The sequence below is a fragment of the Lineus longissimus genome, chromosome 14, assembly GCF_910592395.1.
Source record: "Lineus longissimus chromosome 14, tnLinLong1.2, whole genome shotgun sequence".
NCBI classification, from domain to species: domain Eukaryota; kingdom Metazoa; phylum Nemertea; class Pilidiophora; order Heteronemertea; family Lineidae; genus Lineus; species Lineus longissimus.
Window position 1 is genome coordinate 728,951 of NC_088321.1, and position 17,995 is coordinate 746,945.

General features: G+C 43.4%; 2 protein-coding genes and 1 long non-coding RNA gene across 4 annotated transcripts; all 3 read left to right on the forward strand.

The window, feature by feature from the left end:
• The first annotated feature begins 1,160 nt into the window (after positions 1 to 1,160).
• On the forward strand, positions 1,161 to 9,643 carry LOC135498833 (uncharacterized). Of its 2 annotated transcripts, none has more exons than XM_064789304.1 (2): positions 1,161 to 1,854; positions 5,183 to 9,643. In XM_064789304.1, exons 1-2 carry the CDS (start codon positions 1,753 to 1,755, stop codon positions 6,101 to 6,103), a joined length of 1,023 nt encoding a protein of 340 aa, XP_064645374.1. In that variant the 5' UTR covers positions 1,161 to 1,752; the 3' UTR covers positions 6,104 to 9,643. The 2 variants fall into 2 exon arrangements, with proteins under 2 accessions (XP_064645374.1, XP_064645375.1); XM_064789305.1 differs by having other exon boundaries at positions 1,161 to 1,307.
• A 2,482-nt stretch (positions 9,644 to 12,125) lies between these two features.
• On the forward strand, positions 12,126 to 15,259 carry LOC135498834 (uncharacterized). The gene is made up of 4 exons (XM_064789306.1): positions 12,126 to 12,391; positions 13,749 to 13,961; positions 14,136 to 14,264; positions 14,479 to 15,259. The coding sequence occupies exons 1-4, from the start codon at positions 12,311 to 12,313 to the stop codon at positions 14,545 to 14,547; spliced, it is 492 nt and encodes a 163-aa protein (XP_064645376.1). The 5' UTR covers positions 12,126 to 12,310; the 3' UTR covers positions 14,548 to 15,259.
• Positions 15,260 to 15,846: 587 nt separating this feature from the next.
• On the forward strand, positions 15,847 to 17,933 carry LOC135498917 (uncharacterized). The gene is made up of 3 exons (XR_010449178.1): positions 15,847 to 16,803; positions 17,018 to 17,140; positions 17,632 to 17,933. It is a non-coding gene; the product is annotated as an uncharacterized LOC135498917 (long non-coding RNA).
• Positions 17,934 to 17,995: the final 62 nt, after the last annotated feature.

The following is a 17,995-nucleotide window of genomic DNA, read 5'->3' on the forward strand; positions in this document are numbered from 1 at the left end:
ACAACAGTCAGTGCCGAAGAACTAATTGTCAAAGAAAAGGCCAACTCAGATTTGGAACATCAGTTGTGTCTCCTCGGTCACAACAGCAGTATCATCAACAGAAACTGGCAGCATGATCAGTTTATAAAAGTGTTCTTATGCCAGTTATTTCACATCCATATAACACCAGAGACCTTGCCTATTTTGATACCATTTCTGCTAGGTGGCCGTGTTAAAATTCAAGCTAGCATGGTCATGGGTGGTACATTTCACGTTTAAAAGAGCCCGGCAAATCAGCAACTTGAAATGCACATTGCAGCTACCTGCAATCATAACAACTCCTGCTATGTGGAAGGACCCCTTTAAAATATATAATCGCTGGCTTCGCCTTGGGCCCTACGATGGCCACCGCAAAGGAATTATCGTCCCATGCAATTTAAATCGCAACTTGCAGTGATCTATGTTGTTTGTTTGCCGGCCGCTTCAGATGCATAAACTGGCCACCCGGCAGGAACACACTGCCAACGGAGCGGCCATGCCAGTGCCTTCCCAATAAATCCTAACATGTCAAAAATACCTGTACTACAGTAGCCGGTGCTTTTGACTTGTTTTTATTCGTTATTGGTCAATGTCCTGGCAAAGAAATTCGCTTCACTTCCGCTTCCGTTCCAGTCTCTGTGACGTAATCAAGAGAGTGGTTGAGTCACGTGAACTGCACTGCAGTGGCCGCGGTTCAGCGCCACCACGTGGGGCCTGATGGTATTAGGTTTAAGTCAGGTTTTGGCCGACATTTCGGCTCCATCCGAGTGGTTAATGACACAAGTGGTCGATTTGGTGCGGTTCGTGTTATAAAACCAGGTGTTTTATAATAGATGGTAGAGACACGAATGATAAATGTTAGTCACTTTATCATCATTCAGGAACGATATCAATGCAATTCTCTATAATGAGAATGACTTATTGGCCTATCGCGCAGACAAAACACCATCTGATTTTCAGCCTCACTTGACTTTTTTGAGAGAACACGACCCAGTTGGATTCATCAGCAATTATTATTTTCCGCATACTACATTGTACATCCAAACTACTATTATTATATTCATGTGATAAGGTATTATCGGTCATAATACCACAGTGACTTCAGATATAAATATTCATCATATAACCGAGATTATACATACTTTCTGTGTCGCATTAACACTTCAAATCACTAAATTATCATACCGCAACTCGCCTATACCTGAACCCATTCTACTCGAACCACGGGAAGAGGACGGATTCTTGGAGCATACGTATAACTCTGATTTGGGACATTATTTCTTCAGCAGGTAACTTAAGGAAGATCTTAGGTCTGTTGTTAACCTGGCCAGGAGGATAATACTCATGTTAGCCACCATGCGCCGCCACTCGTGGTATCAAACCGATGCTGATCTATGATAGTGATTTTATCCAGTGTTGCAAAGCAGTTTTCGACATGGGAGGCAAATTTCATGAAAATTTATGTTTTTGTCATCTTCAAGTCTCCTGTTGGAGAAGCCACGGTCCTGCTGGAAGCTAGTTTTGTGTAAAGAACAAGTATATCTTACGCCATGTATGTTAATGTTGTAGGTCTCGTTGGATTAATACTGTTATAGATTTGAAAGGCAATTGTTTTGAAAGTAGGCCTGAGACTTTTTACACAAAAGTAACATTTGAAGACACGCTTGGTGAATCATGAAGGTCATTTCCAATTGATAATGTGAGCAATTCGCCCATTTGCTTTGGTTTTGTTCGATGGTTTTGCTAGGTGTGGGATTTCAAAGACAATCGACGATCAAAGGTCATTCCCAGATATCGTATAGGGATTCTTCAAACTTCAGGATTTGGTCATTCAGTGTAAGTGATGCATGAGGTAGGAGTATCAGAACCCTGATCTCAATGTAGTATAAGTTCGCAATCAATCAAAATGCGGCCATGGCCAAGCGTATGAATATTTAGGTATAGTTGGTTTAATACTTTCATAGATTTGAAAGGCAATTGTTTTGAATGTTGGTCTGAGACCACTCACACAAAAGTAATATTTGAAGATACGCATGGTGAATCATGACGGGCTCAGTACACAATATCAAATCTGCTAAGGGATCAGTGTACATTGTTTTTGTATTCAATGATGTGATTTTCATCAAACTTTGCAGAAGTGTTGTCCTATATCTTTTCAATGTCATAAATGAATTTTAATGACTATTAGCGTTTTCGTGAGACATTACAGAATATGACACGATGTGGGGACGTGTTTACTGTCTGTGTGAGTTTCTACTTCAAAAGCGACCTGAATTATGTTAGTTGATATTATTCAAAAACAAAAAAGCCCAAAATGATGTTGGTAAACAAAATAACCAACATTCCAGGCGGTATTTAGGCATCTTAAGCATTTTATCATATTTCTCCCACGATACCACTTAACAGCTTATAGTGATCTCACCCCGAAGCATTCGGCCATGTTCAATGACATGGCTTTATTCACCCAGTGTGTTTAATGCGGCAATGCTCGGGGGCCGTGTCTGATAATCTGTTAGTAGCTTGTAATCAGTCTAATAACACGTTCATTAATCATTACTTCCAGTGGCAAGCAGTCCAATCTGTGGACAACCTGCAGGTAGTCTGTCCTGACCTGACCTGAGTCTAGTTATAAGAAGTTGATATCTTAAGATTGAGGAATACTCTCACTTATCATCATTTAATTTTTTTATGATTTGTAGTAAAGGCATAACGGATTGACCTGACTGAGGTGGGGCAGGGGTTGGAAAGGGGTTAAAAATGGCCGTTAACGGGGGGGGGGGGGTGTTTGGGCCGTAAAAGGGGTGTTTTAAGGGCAAATACCTTGTGCCTCCTGACAGGTTAATCCAATATACCTTTACTACCGTGAGGCGAAAGGCAACTCTGAACCGTGTTTGATGAGAAACCCGAGGGAAACAACTCAATTAAACATTGAAACATGATTTTAACTACTTTTTGCCGACCGAGGCTAAGGAGACCGGTCCCCCCCCCCCCCCCCCCCCCCGATACAGATGGCACTGGCTACGGGATTCCAGTGGCAAGCAGTCCAATCTATGGACAACCTGCAGGTAGTCTGTCCTGACCTGACCTGAGTCTAGTTATAAGAAGTCGAACCCAAGGCAACACCTCGGTAGTCCCGCCTGACCTGACCTAAAACTTTGTTTTGTTTGATGCGACATGAGGCGGCACATGGTGGCGAATAGGCACATTATCATCCTGGACACCTGAATCCCACGCCAAAGTTGTCCCTTTAAAGTATGACCCCGGTGTGCAAGGGATAGTAGTCCTAGGGCTGATAGTCCGTATAACAATAGCCCGCATTGCTAAATGTTTTGGTTAGGGTTAGCGGTACAATAGATCATGCTGCTTAATTGGTCAAATACAATGCTACCGGACTATGACTCCAGGGGGACTATATCCGCGGTCACACCGGCTTTAATATCGTTTGGTTTTATTTATTGATTCTTTATTCGAGTCACGTGTCATCTGTAGAGTATAAAGGTCATAGAAGATACTTTAGAAATACAGTCCGTACCAGCCCAACCTCAATAGGACAGCGCGTACACACTGCCATGCGTCATGTACACAACGCCATGGCGAAGCTAGGCCGACACAGACCCCAGTTACACCGACCCTGAATACACATACACAATCGCGTGACAATTAGACTGTGACGAACTAATCAACCCGACGACTGTGTCTACAAAATAAGTGCTGTAAGGTCTGACAGGAGCCACGTTCGCTCCCAATAGCGAGGTCACTACCTTGGTGAAACTATCATAGCTAGAGCACTAACGGCAGTATGCTGAGAGCCATTGACAAGTAGTGTACCTAAGGACATGTTGTCACCGTGGCCCAGTTTTGTTGTAATATCATTTTTCAAAAGGTCACGTTCTGCCTTGTAGGCAGCGCATTCATGCACATCAAATATTCTTCGCTATCGATAGAGTCGCAGTTCGGGCATATTCGCTGGTCTAATAATAATCGGCGATACCTGCCGAGTTCAGTGTTGATGCGGAAAGTTCCATTGCGTAACTTTGCAATGAGGAACCTGCAGAACTAAAGATCCAGATGGCAGCACGAGTACTAAAAGGTACACTTCCAGTGCATTTTCCATTAAAATTAAGTTTTGTTGATTTTCTCCCAAAAACTCATCAAAATAGAATTAAGGACCAAAAAAACAAAAATGGCGTTCCCCTTCCGCTCATAGCCCCATCTAAAGATGCGCTCTACAAGTCTGTGTTCTGGAGGTGCCATAAATCAGAACCACAGTCGCAGCATATCCACTTGATGCCGAATATTTACTGGTGTCCGGCCATGACATATCACCCTTGATGCTAGGCAGCAATGAGAATCTCCCGACGCCAAGATGCGTTCTCACTGCACGGAATTGTACCGTGTCAGCTTTCTGATACCCCTTGAAGCCCCACACTCCTGCCGCATAACCTAATATTGGAGTCGCCGTATATTATCGAGCAGTTTAGTGAAAATGTCGATCGTAAAACCACCAGCTGCGAATTGCTCTTCACTGAATATTCAACATGGAGCTTAATTGCCACGTTCACAGGCCGCATTCCCTTAAGTAATATCGGGTGAATAATGCATCCCGCAGACCGGGTCATTATCAGGTCACGAAGAGTTTGTCAAACAGGCCACTGATGACCTCCGCCAAATTACGGCATTTTATAACTTCATTCGCAATTTCGTCTGATCCAACTGCCTTCCGTGGTTTGAGCTCCGTGATAGACTGCACAGACTCAATTTTGTCCTCGGGTTTCTTGCCGGGCCTAGTTTTTTTATCGCGTCGCAGAAGTCTTTCGGGTTATTCGTGTTCATTCGCTGAATATTCGCCAGATTCACAGCGCGAAAACGGCGTTCTGTCGCGCGAAACAGTTTCTCGAAAGAGAATCGACATTCACGTTATTTGGCACGAAGTTTGATGACTCGATTCCATTTCATCGCACCTATCCTGCAGATCGTTATTCCATAATGTCTTCTGCTGATGCTTGTACATTTTTTTCCCAGAGTACACTTTACGGTCCATGCACGGTAAGGTATCCTCCATTTCGCGTTGACAGTTTTCAACAAATGTTTCGTGAGCGCGATTCACGTCTTCTTGCGTTGTAATGTCATTAATCCTATGGATAAATATGTGTTTATTTTCCAGGCAAACGCCATGGCAGCGAAAGATAAAATAGCTATTGTGATCTGCAGTGACGATCTCACTGGCAGTTGGATTTCTCAGGAAGACGAAGCTCTGCGAAACGCACTGGCGGAAAGAAATCTCGATTTCACGCAGGTCGCGTGGGATGATCAAGACGCATGCTGGGAGGACTATTCCGCAATTCTCATCCGGTACACCTTCGACTACGTGAAGAAAGCCGAGGAATTCCGAACATGGGTTGAGGAACGGAAGTCTATTGGAAAGCCCCGGATGTGGAACTCTCCTGATGTCATTCTTTGGAATGCGCACAAACGATATTTGGAGTACTTCAGAGAAAATGGCGTCAATGTCCCCGAGATAGTCTACTGCGAAAAAGGATCTGCGGCGCCGGAATTGATTGAAGTTTTGAGTAGGCGCGGTTGGGACAAGGCAGTCGTGAAACCTGCCGTCTCCTGTGGTAGCTACAGGCTCTTTGCAATCGAAACAACAGATGCCCGCGCAAAGCAGGCGGAATTTGAGAAATATCTCCAAGAAGGTGATATGATGATTCAACGGTATGTCCCAGAGATCAAGAGCAATGGCGAATACTCCCTGATGTACTTCGATAAGATGTTCAGCCACGCAGTGATCAAGTTCCCAGCAGATGGCGACTTTCGCACAAGTCCGTGTCTCGGCGTGATTGGGATTGAACCAATCGATCCGCCTAAACACGTTCTCAAAATGGCGGACAGGGTCGTTTCATTAGTTAAGGAAGACTCGTTGCTCTACGCGAGAGTTGACGTAATTGAATTGGAAAATGGGGAAGTGACCTTGATAGAATTGGAGGTCATCGAACCTGTTCTTCATTTAGCGAGAAAGGAGGGTGCAGCAGACACTTTTGTAGCCGCGCTTGTACGAAATATGGAAGCGTCATCCCTGAATTGACTTTGCTGTCAAGAAAAAGATACCATCCAATGGTTTATCCATTGGCAGATAGTATTCCTGAGCCTTTTTACATATTGTACAATATTCAATGTAGCGTGTCCTATTATGACTGATTTTCATTGGGAGCAGCTTATCTTAAGCTTTTAGCTCCCTTTAAAATTGGCGCATAGCCGTTTCGTTTTGCACTTTAGTGGAGGAGGCTTACATGTCTAAATGAGCTAATGAATTATCCAAGGACAGGTCTGACAATGATTCTAAAATATCACAGTGTCTATTGTTGACGCGAATAACCCGGTTTGAGAGTGAATGGATTATTTCTATTGGAACTCTTAGAGGCTTTTTGACATTTTCTTTTTACTACAGTGTACATTACGACTGTGTACGAACCTTGGTAGTTTACAGTAGTGCTGAGATCACTATTAACTGTTCAGTGGTACCGCCGCGTGGGACAAATGTTATGAAATTTAAAAAAGCCCTGTCATTCCTAAATACTGCCTGGATTATTAGTTATTTAGTTTGCAAACATCATTTTAAGCTTTTTTGATTTTGAATGATATCAACTAATAACACGATTCAGGTCGCTTTTGAAATAGGAACTCCTTTTCTAGATTTTACGGGGTCGGAAAGATATTCTCTCACAGGCAGTAAACACGTCCCCGCATCGTGTCATATTCTGACATGTCTCACGAAAACGCTAATAAAACAATTTCGAATCATTGGAACTTTCCAAATATCACTTATGACATTGACAAGATATAGGACTACACTTCTGCTAAGTTTGATGAAAATCCCAGCATTGAATTTGTTTTAAATCACGAAAATGTATGTACGAAAAATGTCCACGGACCCTATTACAGATTTAATTGTGTTATGAGCCCAGTAAATAAGGGCAGAAATCTAAAGCATGAATTCTTTTTTCGTACTTGGTAAGCACTAACACGCTGTGCATTGCATTGTTGGGGTTTTATAACCTCGTGATGGGATTTTGTCTTGGTGAGTTTCAGTCCGTGTTTTACCCCTTTTGTCTCTCCTCAGCCATTATCAGCCTCACCAGCTGCGACCCTCGAAGCCAACGGGCTGGTTTATATAAGCTTAGCATATTGGTCTGTGTAATTATCATTATCATATAATTATCTACCATCTGGAGCAAGTCTCAGATTTCGTCTACCTCGGCTCTACTCAAACACTGGGAAGATGGGACATCACTGAAGGAGGTGAAGGTTCGAATTGCCAAAGCTACAGCAGCCCTGGCAAGACTGAAGAAGATTTGGCGAGATAGGAACATCTCTATGCAGTTAAAGCTTCACCTACTAAGATCATTGGTGATCTCGGTGTTCCTCTATGCTGCTGAGTCGTGGACGCTGAACACTGACACTGAGAAACGCATCAACGCGTTCGAGTTAAACTGCTACAGAAGGCTTCTAAACATCCACTACACGTCACACACCACCAATATCCAGGTCAGAGGGCTGATCACCCAGCGCATTGGACGTCACGACCGCCTGTTGACAGTTGCCAAGAAGAGGAAACTGAGATGGTTTGGCCATGTGACCAGAGCCAAGGGAATCCTGGCAAATACGATCTTGCAGGGCACAGTTGAGGGAAAGCGAAAGCGAGGGCGCCCAAAGAGGATCTGGATTGATGACATAAAAGATTGGACAGGACGTAGAACAGAGGACCGATCCCTATGGTGCCAAGTAGTCACGCATGCAGCGTCGCCCCAATGGCCTAACAGCTGCGGGACATGATGATGATGATGATGATGATATCATAATCATTATAATAATAAATTTGAATAGAAGTTCTTGTAGTTCACGTCGGAGTTTTCCAGCATACCCGGTATATACGAGCTCAGCTTTAATATCCCCAGACGTGTTGCAAAATATGTGGAATAATTTCGTGTGAAAAACGAAGTTTGCATAATCTGGCAGTTTAAAGACAGCCACAGCTGCAATTCCAACAGATAACACGAGCAAGTCGCCCATTTGCGTTGGTTTAGCTCGATGTGAGTTTTCCAAGTCCGTCGACGATCAAAAGCGTAAGGATTCTTCGCACTTCAGGATTTGATCATTCAGTGTAAGTTTGGCTTTCTGGGGTTTGGTCGAGAGACCGAATATCGTGTAGACTGTCCTGTCCTGATCACCTAAATCCGACGTCCAAGTTGTCCCCGGCTTTTATATGTGTTCATTTTAAAGACAAAAGCCATGAAAGATAAAATAGCTATTGCGATCGGCAGCGATGTGTTCATTGGCAGTTGGTTTTCTCAGGAAGACGACGCTCTGGTAAAAGCACTTGCGGAAAGAAATCTCGATTTCACGCAGGTCGCGTGGGATAACCAAGACGCATGCTGGGAGGACTATTCCGCAATTCTCATCCGGTACACCTTCGACTACGTCAAGAAAGCCGAGGAATTCCGAGCATGGGTCGAGGAACGGAAGTCTCTTGGAAAGCCCCGGATGTGGAACTCTCCTGATGTCATTCTTTGGAATGTCCACAAACGATATTTGGAGTATTTCAGAGAAAACGGCGTCAATGTCCCCGAGATAGTCTACTGCGAAAAAGGATCTGCGGCGCCGGACTTGATTGAAGTTTTGAGTAGGCGCGGCTGGGACAAGGCCGTCGTGAAACCTGCCGTCTCTTGCGGTAGCTACAGGCTCTTTGCAATCGAAACAACAGACACCCGCACAAAGCAGGCGGAATTTGAGAAATATCTCCAAGAAGGTGATATGATGGTTCAACGGTATGTTCCAGAGATCAAGAGCAATGGCGAATACTCCCTGATATACTTTGATAAGATGTTCAGCCACGCTGTGATCAAGGTCCCAGCAGACGGCGACTTTCGCGCAAGCCCGAGCTTCGACGGAGTTGGGATTGAACCAATCGACCCGCCTAAACACGTTCGCAAAATGGCGGACAGGGTCGTTTCATTGGTTGAGGAAGACTCGTTGCTCTACGCGAGAGTAGACGCAGTTGAATTAGAAAATGGCGAAGTGACCTTGATAGAATTCGAGGTCATTGAACCCTTTCTTTACTTAGCGAGAAAGGAGGGTGCAGCAGATATTCTTGTAGCCGCCCTTGTAAGAAATATGGAAGCGTCATCTCTGAATTAACACATATTTCCACATATATGAAACCGCATTCCCCTCATGAACCAAGGGGTCGGTATCCAAAAGCATTCTTAATGTCGGTGTGGGCCTTCTGTAGAATAGCGTTTTACCGTCGACACGTGCGTCACAAGCGTACCCTGCTTCACAGACAGGAAAAACGGTATAGCGGTAACATCCTTTGTTATCTTGGGTGAATAAATTGCACATTTTGATGCCGCTGTGGTATAGCCGATATGAGAACGTACCCGAGTGGTATATACATACCCTGTAATTCACGTTTTCCTGCATGCCTAGTATTGTATCGCCAGACGTGTTGCAAAATGTGTTGAAATAATTTATCGTGTGAGAAACGAAGTTTGATCGAGTGATTTTCTGTACTGTCTCAAAGGCCTGTGACAGGCTGACTATTTAATAGGTGACAATAAACACATGTATCCAGTTGTGGCAAACTGAGATTTAGCGTTCTTCAATGCTACGTCATGTGAGATGATATTAGGGAGGTTTCGCAAAACCCTCGAAACATCAACGTGGACGCCTATTCCACTGTTCACCTTCGTTACCGGGAGGTTGAACAATGGGATAGGCGTTTACGTTGGCGTTTCGGGGGATAAGCGAAAACTCCCTATTGAAAAGCACTGGTCATGGGCGGCGAACAGTGCCGGTGTAACAGTAACAAATGCCCCCCTGGAAAAAGTGTCCGGCCCTATTGTATTCTACAATATGGTTCTACAGAGACCCTGACCGACAATAGCTCAGAGATTGAAGCGCATAATAGAATCCTTTGTTTCCCGGGCATTCTATCCTAGGACATTTCAAGCTTCTACACCGGTCCTCAGTTTTCCCCTACATGACACTGTTAACGAACGGATGTGTGCATCAAAGATGGATGTGACTTCACAAGGACATGGAACACGGAAACCACGGGCGCGGATGGTTGAAACTTGTTTTGTCCCCCGACTTGGCGATAACTTGGCGATAACTTGGCGTTAGGTCTATAAATACTTTGGCGTTAAGTCTATAAATAATTTGGCATTAAGCCTATAAATAATTTGGCGTTAAGCCTATAAATAACTTGGCGTTAGGTCTATAAATAATTTGGCGTTAAGTCTATAAATAACTTGCCGTTAAGTCTATAAATAATTTGGCGTTAAGCCTATAAATAATTTGCCGTGAAGTCTATAAATAATTTGGCGTGAAGTCTATAAATAATTTGGCGTTAAGTCTATAAATAACTTGCCGTTAAGTCTATAAATAACTTGTCGTTAAGTCTATAAATAACTTGGCGTTAAGTCTCTAAATAATTTGTCGTTAAGTCTATAAATAACTTGCCGTTAAGTCTTTAAAAATTTGGCGTTAAGTCTATAAATAATTTGGCGTTACGCCTATAAATAATTTGGCGTGAAGTCTATAAATAATTTGGCGTTAAGTCTATAAATAATTTGGTGTTAAGTCTTTAAAGGCTTAACTAAAGGAGAAAAAACCAAGCTAGGTTTAAGCCGGGATTAGTCAAGGTTAAAATTGATTTTGGACAACCAGGCCCTATTGTTAATGTCGGATAACATTTAACTCCTCCAGCTGGTTATCAATTTTCAAATTGTGCCTACCGTACATGTAATTACAATGGACCGTAATTTAGAAAACCGTGAAGCGAAAAGGAAGTGTTTGTTAAGAAAACCACTACTCACTGTGAGGTATCGATTTCTATCCTAAAACACCTTTTTATTAAACTATTCTAACCATTGAAACATGATTTTGATCACTTTTGTACAAACCGAGCAGTTATGGTAGCGACACCTGAACCGCTGCATCGAAAGCGAGGCGCTGCGTAAGCACGTATACAACGATACCAAACTGTTTAGAATACGAAGCCAACACCGCAGAGACTAATATCTGTTTATGGGCACGTGACTTCATTCGCCATCGCAGAGTTCTTTGACCTGGTTTCGGAGAATGTCGATGGACTACAAATTGCAAATTCCCGCCCTCGAGAGGACTATATGACGGGACGCGAAATTTTTTTCTGCAGGATACTTCTGCCACAGTGTACATCTGACAGCCAATCACAATTGGCGCGATCTTTGACGTCACACTGTTTATTTATGCATGATAATGCAAATACAATGGACGATACCGAGTCGCATGCCGAGTGCCACTTCAACTGTGAATGTGACAATAGTTCATTGTCTGACCCCAATTATGCTCAACTCAAGGTTTGTGTCGTAGTGTTTAGGAATGAATTGCACAGATTCATTGTAAAATTGATGATATTATGCGTACAAAAGAGGCATCAGCTGATCTGATCGCTATTGCAGTGCATGCATTGATTTGTGAAATTTTAAGGGGCAGTGACACTGACAGTGTTGCCAATGTTGATAATTATTAAAGGGACAGTGTATCCGATGTCTGCTGTTTGTTGAAGGTATCAGGCCTATTTTGGTAGTTTGAACATTGTTGAAGGGCCATTGTATAAAACACATTTTGACAAGCAAACAAAATAAATTGAATGGTGGCGCCACCTATGCATATACAGCAGAACTAGTTACACGGTTGACAGATAAACATTCAACCTCGGCTATTTTGCCGAGCACAGTGCGCCTTTAACAGACAAGTCCAATAAATACAGTCCACTCGACATTGACGACAATGAAAATACATGTTAAGATACTGCAAATACATATATTTTAGCTAATATACTCCTCTAACCATTTGCTAACTTGTTCTTTCCAAGATTATCAGAACACGTGGCATTGTTGACATTATTGCGCCATGTGGAAAGATGATGTCAACAAAGACACGTGCTTGCCTTGAATTCTGATTGGCTGTCAGATGTACACTATGGCAGAAGTATCCTGCAGAAAAAAATTTCGCTGACGGGACACCTGCGTACACTCCAACCATGGCCATTGCTTGCCTAATCTTAACTCTCGCTGCCTGGAGACTTGCCTTTCATATCACATTCCACTCCCCAGGCACGAGTTTCCTGTCTTTACCTCTGCTAGGAGAGTGATCGCCGGCACCATCTGTTGAGTTCAACATCACACTTGGCATCGAGCTCAACACTTGTATCCGATTCTAACCCGTGTTTTCCTGCTACCTCGAGATGGGATTAGGAGAAGGACAGTCAATGAGAATAGATAAGGGTTTTTTGATTCCAAAGGGGATTTTGAAATTACTTCAAGTGGTAAGTTGTTTTTCGGGTTGATTCCCTTCTTGTTCCGTCAATTTACCGGAAACTGAGAGGTTCCGTGGCCAAGATGGAGGACGTCCTGGATTTCCAGGCCTTTCATTCGACGCTAATGCCCGAGCTTCCAGGCGCACCTTGCTTTTGGTCGGGGGAGGAGAGGGAGGAGGGGGGGGGATGAGGGGGTGGTAAAGGGGTCTCGGGAGGAGGGGGAGCAGGGGGGGATGCAAAGAAACAGTGTGATAAACCTTGAAACGATAGTACAAAACAATCAAGTTGACTTCATGACATCAACCAGCGAAATATAACAGCTTACTGAATTCTCATATCAAAGTACGTCAGGGAATGCACAGGGAATACAGAACTGATGCATGCACACCTACTAACTAGGTCTTTCGTTGCCCAGCAACGGCCTGTGCATGACAAGAGGACTCTGAATTTAAATTGTACATTTAGTTCATAATTTGGACCCTGGACATAGTTTGCATAAACTGCCAGTTTATTGACCCTGACCCAGCTGCATTTCCCATGAATTTGAAATTGAGAACATGAGGAAATATGAATTACGAATAAAATACGGGACATTTTGTGTTGTTGAAATTTAAAGGCGATGGCCGTTAAGCAAATGCACTCAACTGAAGGAAACGCTAGTAACGCCAAGTGTAACGCCAGCGTTAGCTACAGACCTTGTTTTAAAGAACCAGGCAGACCCACAGGTACAGGCATAGGAAGGAAACATCGGCAGCGGAAATCTCACACGTCATGTTTATGAAATGTTCAATTTCAATTACAATTTAAAATATTTAACGAACGGCACAGGCCTTTACGGGATGCGTGACCTTCCGTCGTGAAATGCGTGGCCTCCTTGGGGCCGCCTTTTATTAATGTTCTATGAACGGTCTTTATGAATACTTGGTTCTATAGATTAGTTTACATTGCACTTCCTCATTTCAAATTTCAATCATGACATTAAGACAAGTTTGAATTGAGTTGTTTGGTGGAAGTAAACAACCTTGACGTTGGAACCCAATGCACTCGACTCACCTCCCTCCCGGCCGCTAGTCTTAAAGGGGGACTATAGGCATCAGCTGGCGACCCAATCGCATATTTATATTATTCATGTCATTGAATAAATGTAAAAAACATAGGCGTTTAGACGGGCGATCTTCAACCCGCTTAAAAGCGTCTCTACACAGTATATTCTAGTTACAAGCGTGAATAATTTCGATGTACTGCAAGGTATGAGAGACCCCTATTGGTGACATCGTGTAACTTGATCTGACCTACTTGAACCCTGTCTGTAGTTCCCTTTTATGAGGGAACATTTTTAATCAATCGGATAATCTTGTATTTTCAGATATGTGGCGCCACCTGTCTCGGCTTGGTTATTGTCGGTGGTGGATTCAACAAGAAATACCACCAGGATTTTAAAACCGATGAATACCGACAAGCACACACCTATGCGCTAGCGACCCCTATCATCTGGTTTGTGACGTCACTGGTGCTCTTTGTTTTGTTTCTGCTCAGCTGCGGCGACAGATGTGGCGGGAAATCATGTTGGATTCTTATAGTGAGTGTCACAATAAAGGTGTAACTCCATAAAGTGACTATAGTCACATGACATATCGTCTAGCTTAGTAAGGATGTATTATGCTGCCTTTTTTCTCCTGATACCAAGTCACGTGACACATCGCGTCACGCGCCATTTTCCATGCATATCACATGATATCTCGTCTGCTTTCAGGATCTTGTGTGTGACGCCGTGGCTGCGCTGATGTATTTTGCCGCCTTTCTCATACTCGCCATATATTGCGGTTGGCCGAAACTTGACCACAACCCAAATTTTACACAGGAAGAACTTGCCGCAGCTTCTGTAAGTAGAATTGATCGTATAGGCTGAATTCGACTCCCAGTTCTGCAGCCTGGTAAAACCACGTGCCCTGTACGAGATCTCGTGATAATTGAGTGTTCGATCGCTCCGATTGAAATGGCGGCTGGACATCGCCGGAATTCGGCCAGTCAACATTTCAGCACAAAAGCCGAAAAACGTAAAAGCCAAATTTTTCACGATTGTTTCTGTATTTCAGGCCGTTGCACTCGCAGCCTGTATACTCTATTTGGTAGAATTGGTCATCAACATCCGCGCAAGAAAATAGTGCAAGAGCCGAGGAGTAGAACCGGAACCAAGTGTTTGCACTGCGCGAGATCGGAAATGAAAGACTTGTTTTTTACGAAATCATCATCATATTGGTCAGTAAAATAACTTGAAACGCAAATCAGTAAAGGCCAGTTGATAATTAGGGTTTTTCGCAAAGTCCCCGAAATGTCCACGTGGACGCCTATTCCATTGTTCGCCTTCGTTATCGGAGGTCAAACAATGGGATAGGCGTTCACGTTGGCGTTTCCGGGGATTTGCGAAAACTTCCTAATGGAGGAGTCCAAGTATGGGAACGTTATTAGAATAATCACTTTGTAGTTTCATACTTATGTATCTAAGATCTATTCTAATGTATTTGCAAAGTATTTGGCGATACTACGCATGGGCGTGGGATTTTCCTAGCCAGGAGGATAATATCCGCGCTTGACACCATGCGCCGCCACTGGTAGTACCAAACTGATATGCTGACCCCTGATAACGATTTTCGCCAGTGTTGCGAGGCAGTTATCAGGTAGAACTCCCCTCAGCGGACACTAATTTTGGTCCCAAGTTGGTTATTTCTAGTAAATTTGTCCTCTCTATTAATCAGGACATATCTCTATTATTAAGGACACCACCTGCCGGTCTCAATAGTGTCCTTAATCGAGAGATTCTACTGTATATCTTAATAAAATGTCAACAGAAGTTTTCTAAGAAGTATTTTTAGTTCATCTTTTCAAGTGACCGACAGGATGTAATATAAGGTTACAAAATTCCGGAGGCCTTAAGTTAAAGGCAACCCTCAACGATGCTGTAGGCATAATAGTTTGTCAAAACAGCACCAGGTGGGGTGCTGGGGGCGCCCAACCGAGTCGAGACAGTGCATGTGAGAGTTTCCCAAACTATGCCAGTAGACCTCTTCAGTCTCGCCCAAGACAAATATTCGAAGGGTCCTCCACTCCACTTAGAAATGGAAATTTAACCAAAAATCGAACAAAGTTTTACACAGGTGATGTTTAGGCCTATATACTGTGTAGACTCGCCTGGTACGTCCGATAGCTCCAAGGGCGACAGTCTCACACAATGCAATGGTCTGCAGCAACAGAGATGCCACTTGTTGTTGTTTCGTTTTAATGTTCGTGGAGTGCGACTCCGCAGGCATGTGAACTTGGAGCAATTTGACGGATGGTGATGCTTGTTAGAGGGCTGGTTCCAAATGGTTTTGAATAACAACGGATATTCCGTCCAACAGACACTCACGATATTTCTTGACTATTCTCACACATGAACCACCTTTCGATATGTTGAGAGAGGCTTTAAAAGCTCTTTAGAACAAAAAGGAAATATTTTGAAAATAGACGATGGATTTGAAGCAACAAAATAGGCTCCCGGTGTAGTTGCTACGAAAAAAACAGCGGATTCGTACGGAATGTAGTTTTATCCACATTCAGTATTTGTAGTTGCTAGTTTTCCAAATTGGAGAAGGACACATTGAAATATATGTTTATTTTGTTCAATCTGTTGACGAGAATTCGACATCCTCTGGGCTACGGTCAACAAAGAACCAATCAGAAGACGTCCTTTTGAGTTTGCCCGGCGCTGGTATCACCGAGGAACCAATCACTAGCTGTAATTCAGAGGATATTACTAACTTTCGCATTGGCAACTGCGTAAAATTGGGACTACTCCGGGAAATATTTCGATAATTGGTATCCAAGATGGCTGGTGAAAGTTGTGGCAAGTGCATGGATCGCGTGGATAGGCGGTTTCTTCTCCCAAGGGGAATTCTCAAGATCTTAGAAATTGTGAGTATCGTTGTAAAGTTCAAAATACTCTAACCGCGCTTACAACAGGTCAGCCAGTGTTGATCAAATGTGACATAGTTGTCGTAATTATGTACACATCTGCTGAACGTGCTCTCTTACTGAATATATCTCAATATCCTCCGAAGTTGGGTCTCATCAGGAAACATACACTCTTAGTAGTGATAGGTCTAGATATTGTCCACCAATGCTTACGTCGCTTTTGTTTACGTTTTTAGTTTCTCAACATCGGCGCCATAATCCTGGTAGCCACTGGACGTACCGACGTCTATCTCAAGCATCTCCTGCGGAGATGGGTCCCCTGGGGAATCATCGACAACGGCTACTTCCACGGCCTCAATTTCGCTCTGGCCACTGCCTGTATCTGGCTCGTCGTAACCATCATACTGTTTTTCGTCTTCCTGTTCCGGGGCTACAGGAAGTGCTGCGGGTTTGCAAATTGGATCAACGTGGTAAGCACTCCAAGCATCGACATCGGTTATTGCTGCCGAGGTAATCTTGAACAGTAAACTGCCTCTGCATCCGGATCCTCGTCACATACTGTTTTGCGTCTTCCTGCTAATGTCGTCCCTTTAAATCACCACGTTGCTGCCAGCTAAGAATAGTTATCACATGCATAGCCCGTCAAGACTGTCGTTACATTTACATGTTATTCATTTTTCGTAGGATTGCGCATGCAGCATCATAGCCTGCTTGATGAATGTCGTATCCTTCGTCCTGCTGTGCATTTACTGTGGTCATTGGCCTCTGGAGCACACCATCTGGAACGAACGCCTCATAGCGGCAGCGGTAGGTACTACCGACTATAGTGGGAACGACATACACTACATGACTCGTGTATCTGAGCCCAGTTGTAAAAACACATGTTTATTGTGCTTATCACAGCATGCTGATGTCGTTTTGTTTACATTGTTAATTGATTTGATGTTAGATAAAGCTGGAGGTTGGAGTCTGGGAAGACACCATCGAAATGTTAAGCTAGTGCATGGTGGTTTTACTGGGGGTTGTATGAAAACATGTTTAGAGTAAATCTCGGTCCTTTGCGTATTCGAATCGACCCCGGGTAATCAGCGCCACGATCGGGTAGTCATCTATCCCGACCTACTACAGTCGATCTGTTATTGTTCAAACACAGAATTTGAATCACATGACGTCTCAGTGGTAAAATATGAACCATCTTGGACGGGAATCGTGACAGATAAACAGGAATGGTCAGAATGATATGCTGTTTGCCGAAAACGCGAGTCCGAGAGACCTAAATTCCAAATCTTGCTTTACAGGTGTTCGCCGTTTTGACGGCCATCTTGTATCTCGCGGACTGCATTGTTGCCATAACAACGCCAAATCCAGACCGAGGCAAAGGAGGCAACAACAACGCCACCTTTACTTGAAATTAGTCATGGACTGTTTTCCTGTGTGAAAGTGATATGTCAGAGTCACTGTCAATATCATGAAGGTTATCAGATTGAAAACTATGGTATTCACTGTAAATAGAGTACAAAAAGAGTAAATAGAGTACTTTATAGAGTACAAAAAGCTGACATTTATTTGAAATTTCCAATACACTATTATGACTCTGAGGATATTTCAGGATATTTACCAGTGAAATATTTGCAGATTTGCGTGCTTTATAACCGCTCTACA

What these genes read in the sequence shown, in the direction of transcription:
- LOC135498834 (XM_064789306.1), top strand. Translation starts at nt 12,311, where the DNA reads ATGGGATTAGGAGAAGGACAGTCAATGAGAATAGATAAGGGTTTTTTG. An exon ending in AATCATGTTGGATTCTTATA is followed by an intron (nt 13,962 to 14,135) that starts GTGAGTGTCACA and finishes GTCTGCTTTCAG; the next exon opens with GATCTTGTGTGTGACGCCGT. An exon ending in AAGAACTTGCCGCAGCTTCT is followed by an intron (nt 14,265 to 14,478) that starts GTAAGTAGAATT and finishes TCTGTATTTCAG; the next exon opens with GCCGTTGCACTCGCAGCCTG.
- LOC135498833 (XM_064789304.1), top strand. Translation starts at nt 1,753, where the DNA reads ATGGTTTTGCTAGGTGTGGGATTTCAAAGACAATCGACGATCAAAGGT. An exon ending in TCAGGATTTGGTCATTCAGT is followed by an intron (nt 1,855 to 5,182) that starts GTAAGTGATGCA and finishes TTTATTTTCCAG; the next exon opens with GCAAACGCCATGGCAGCGAA.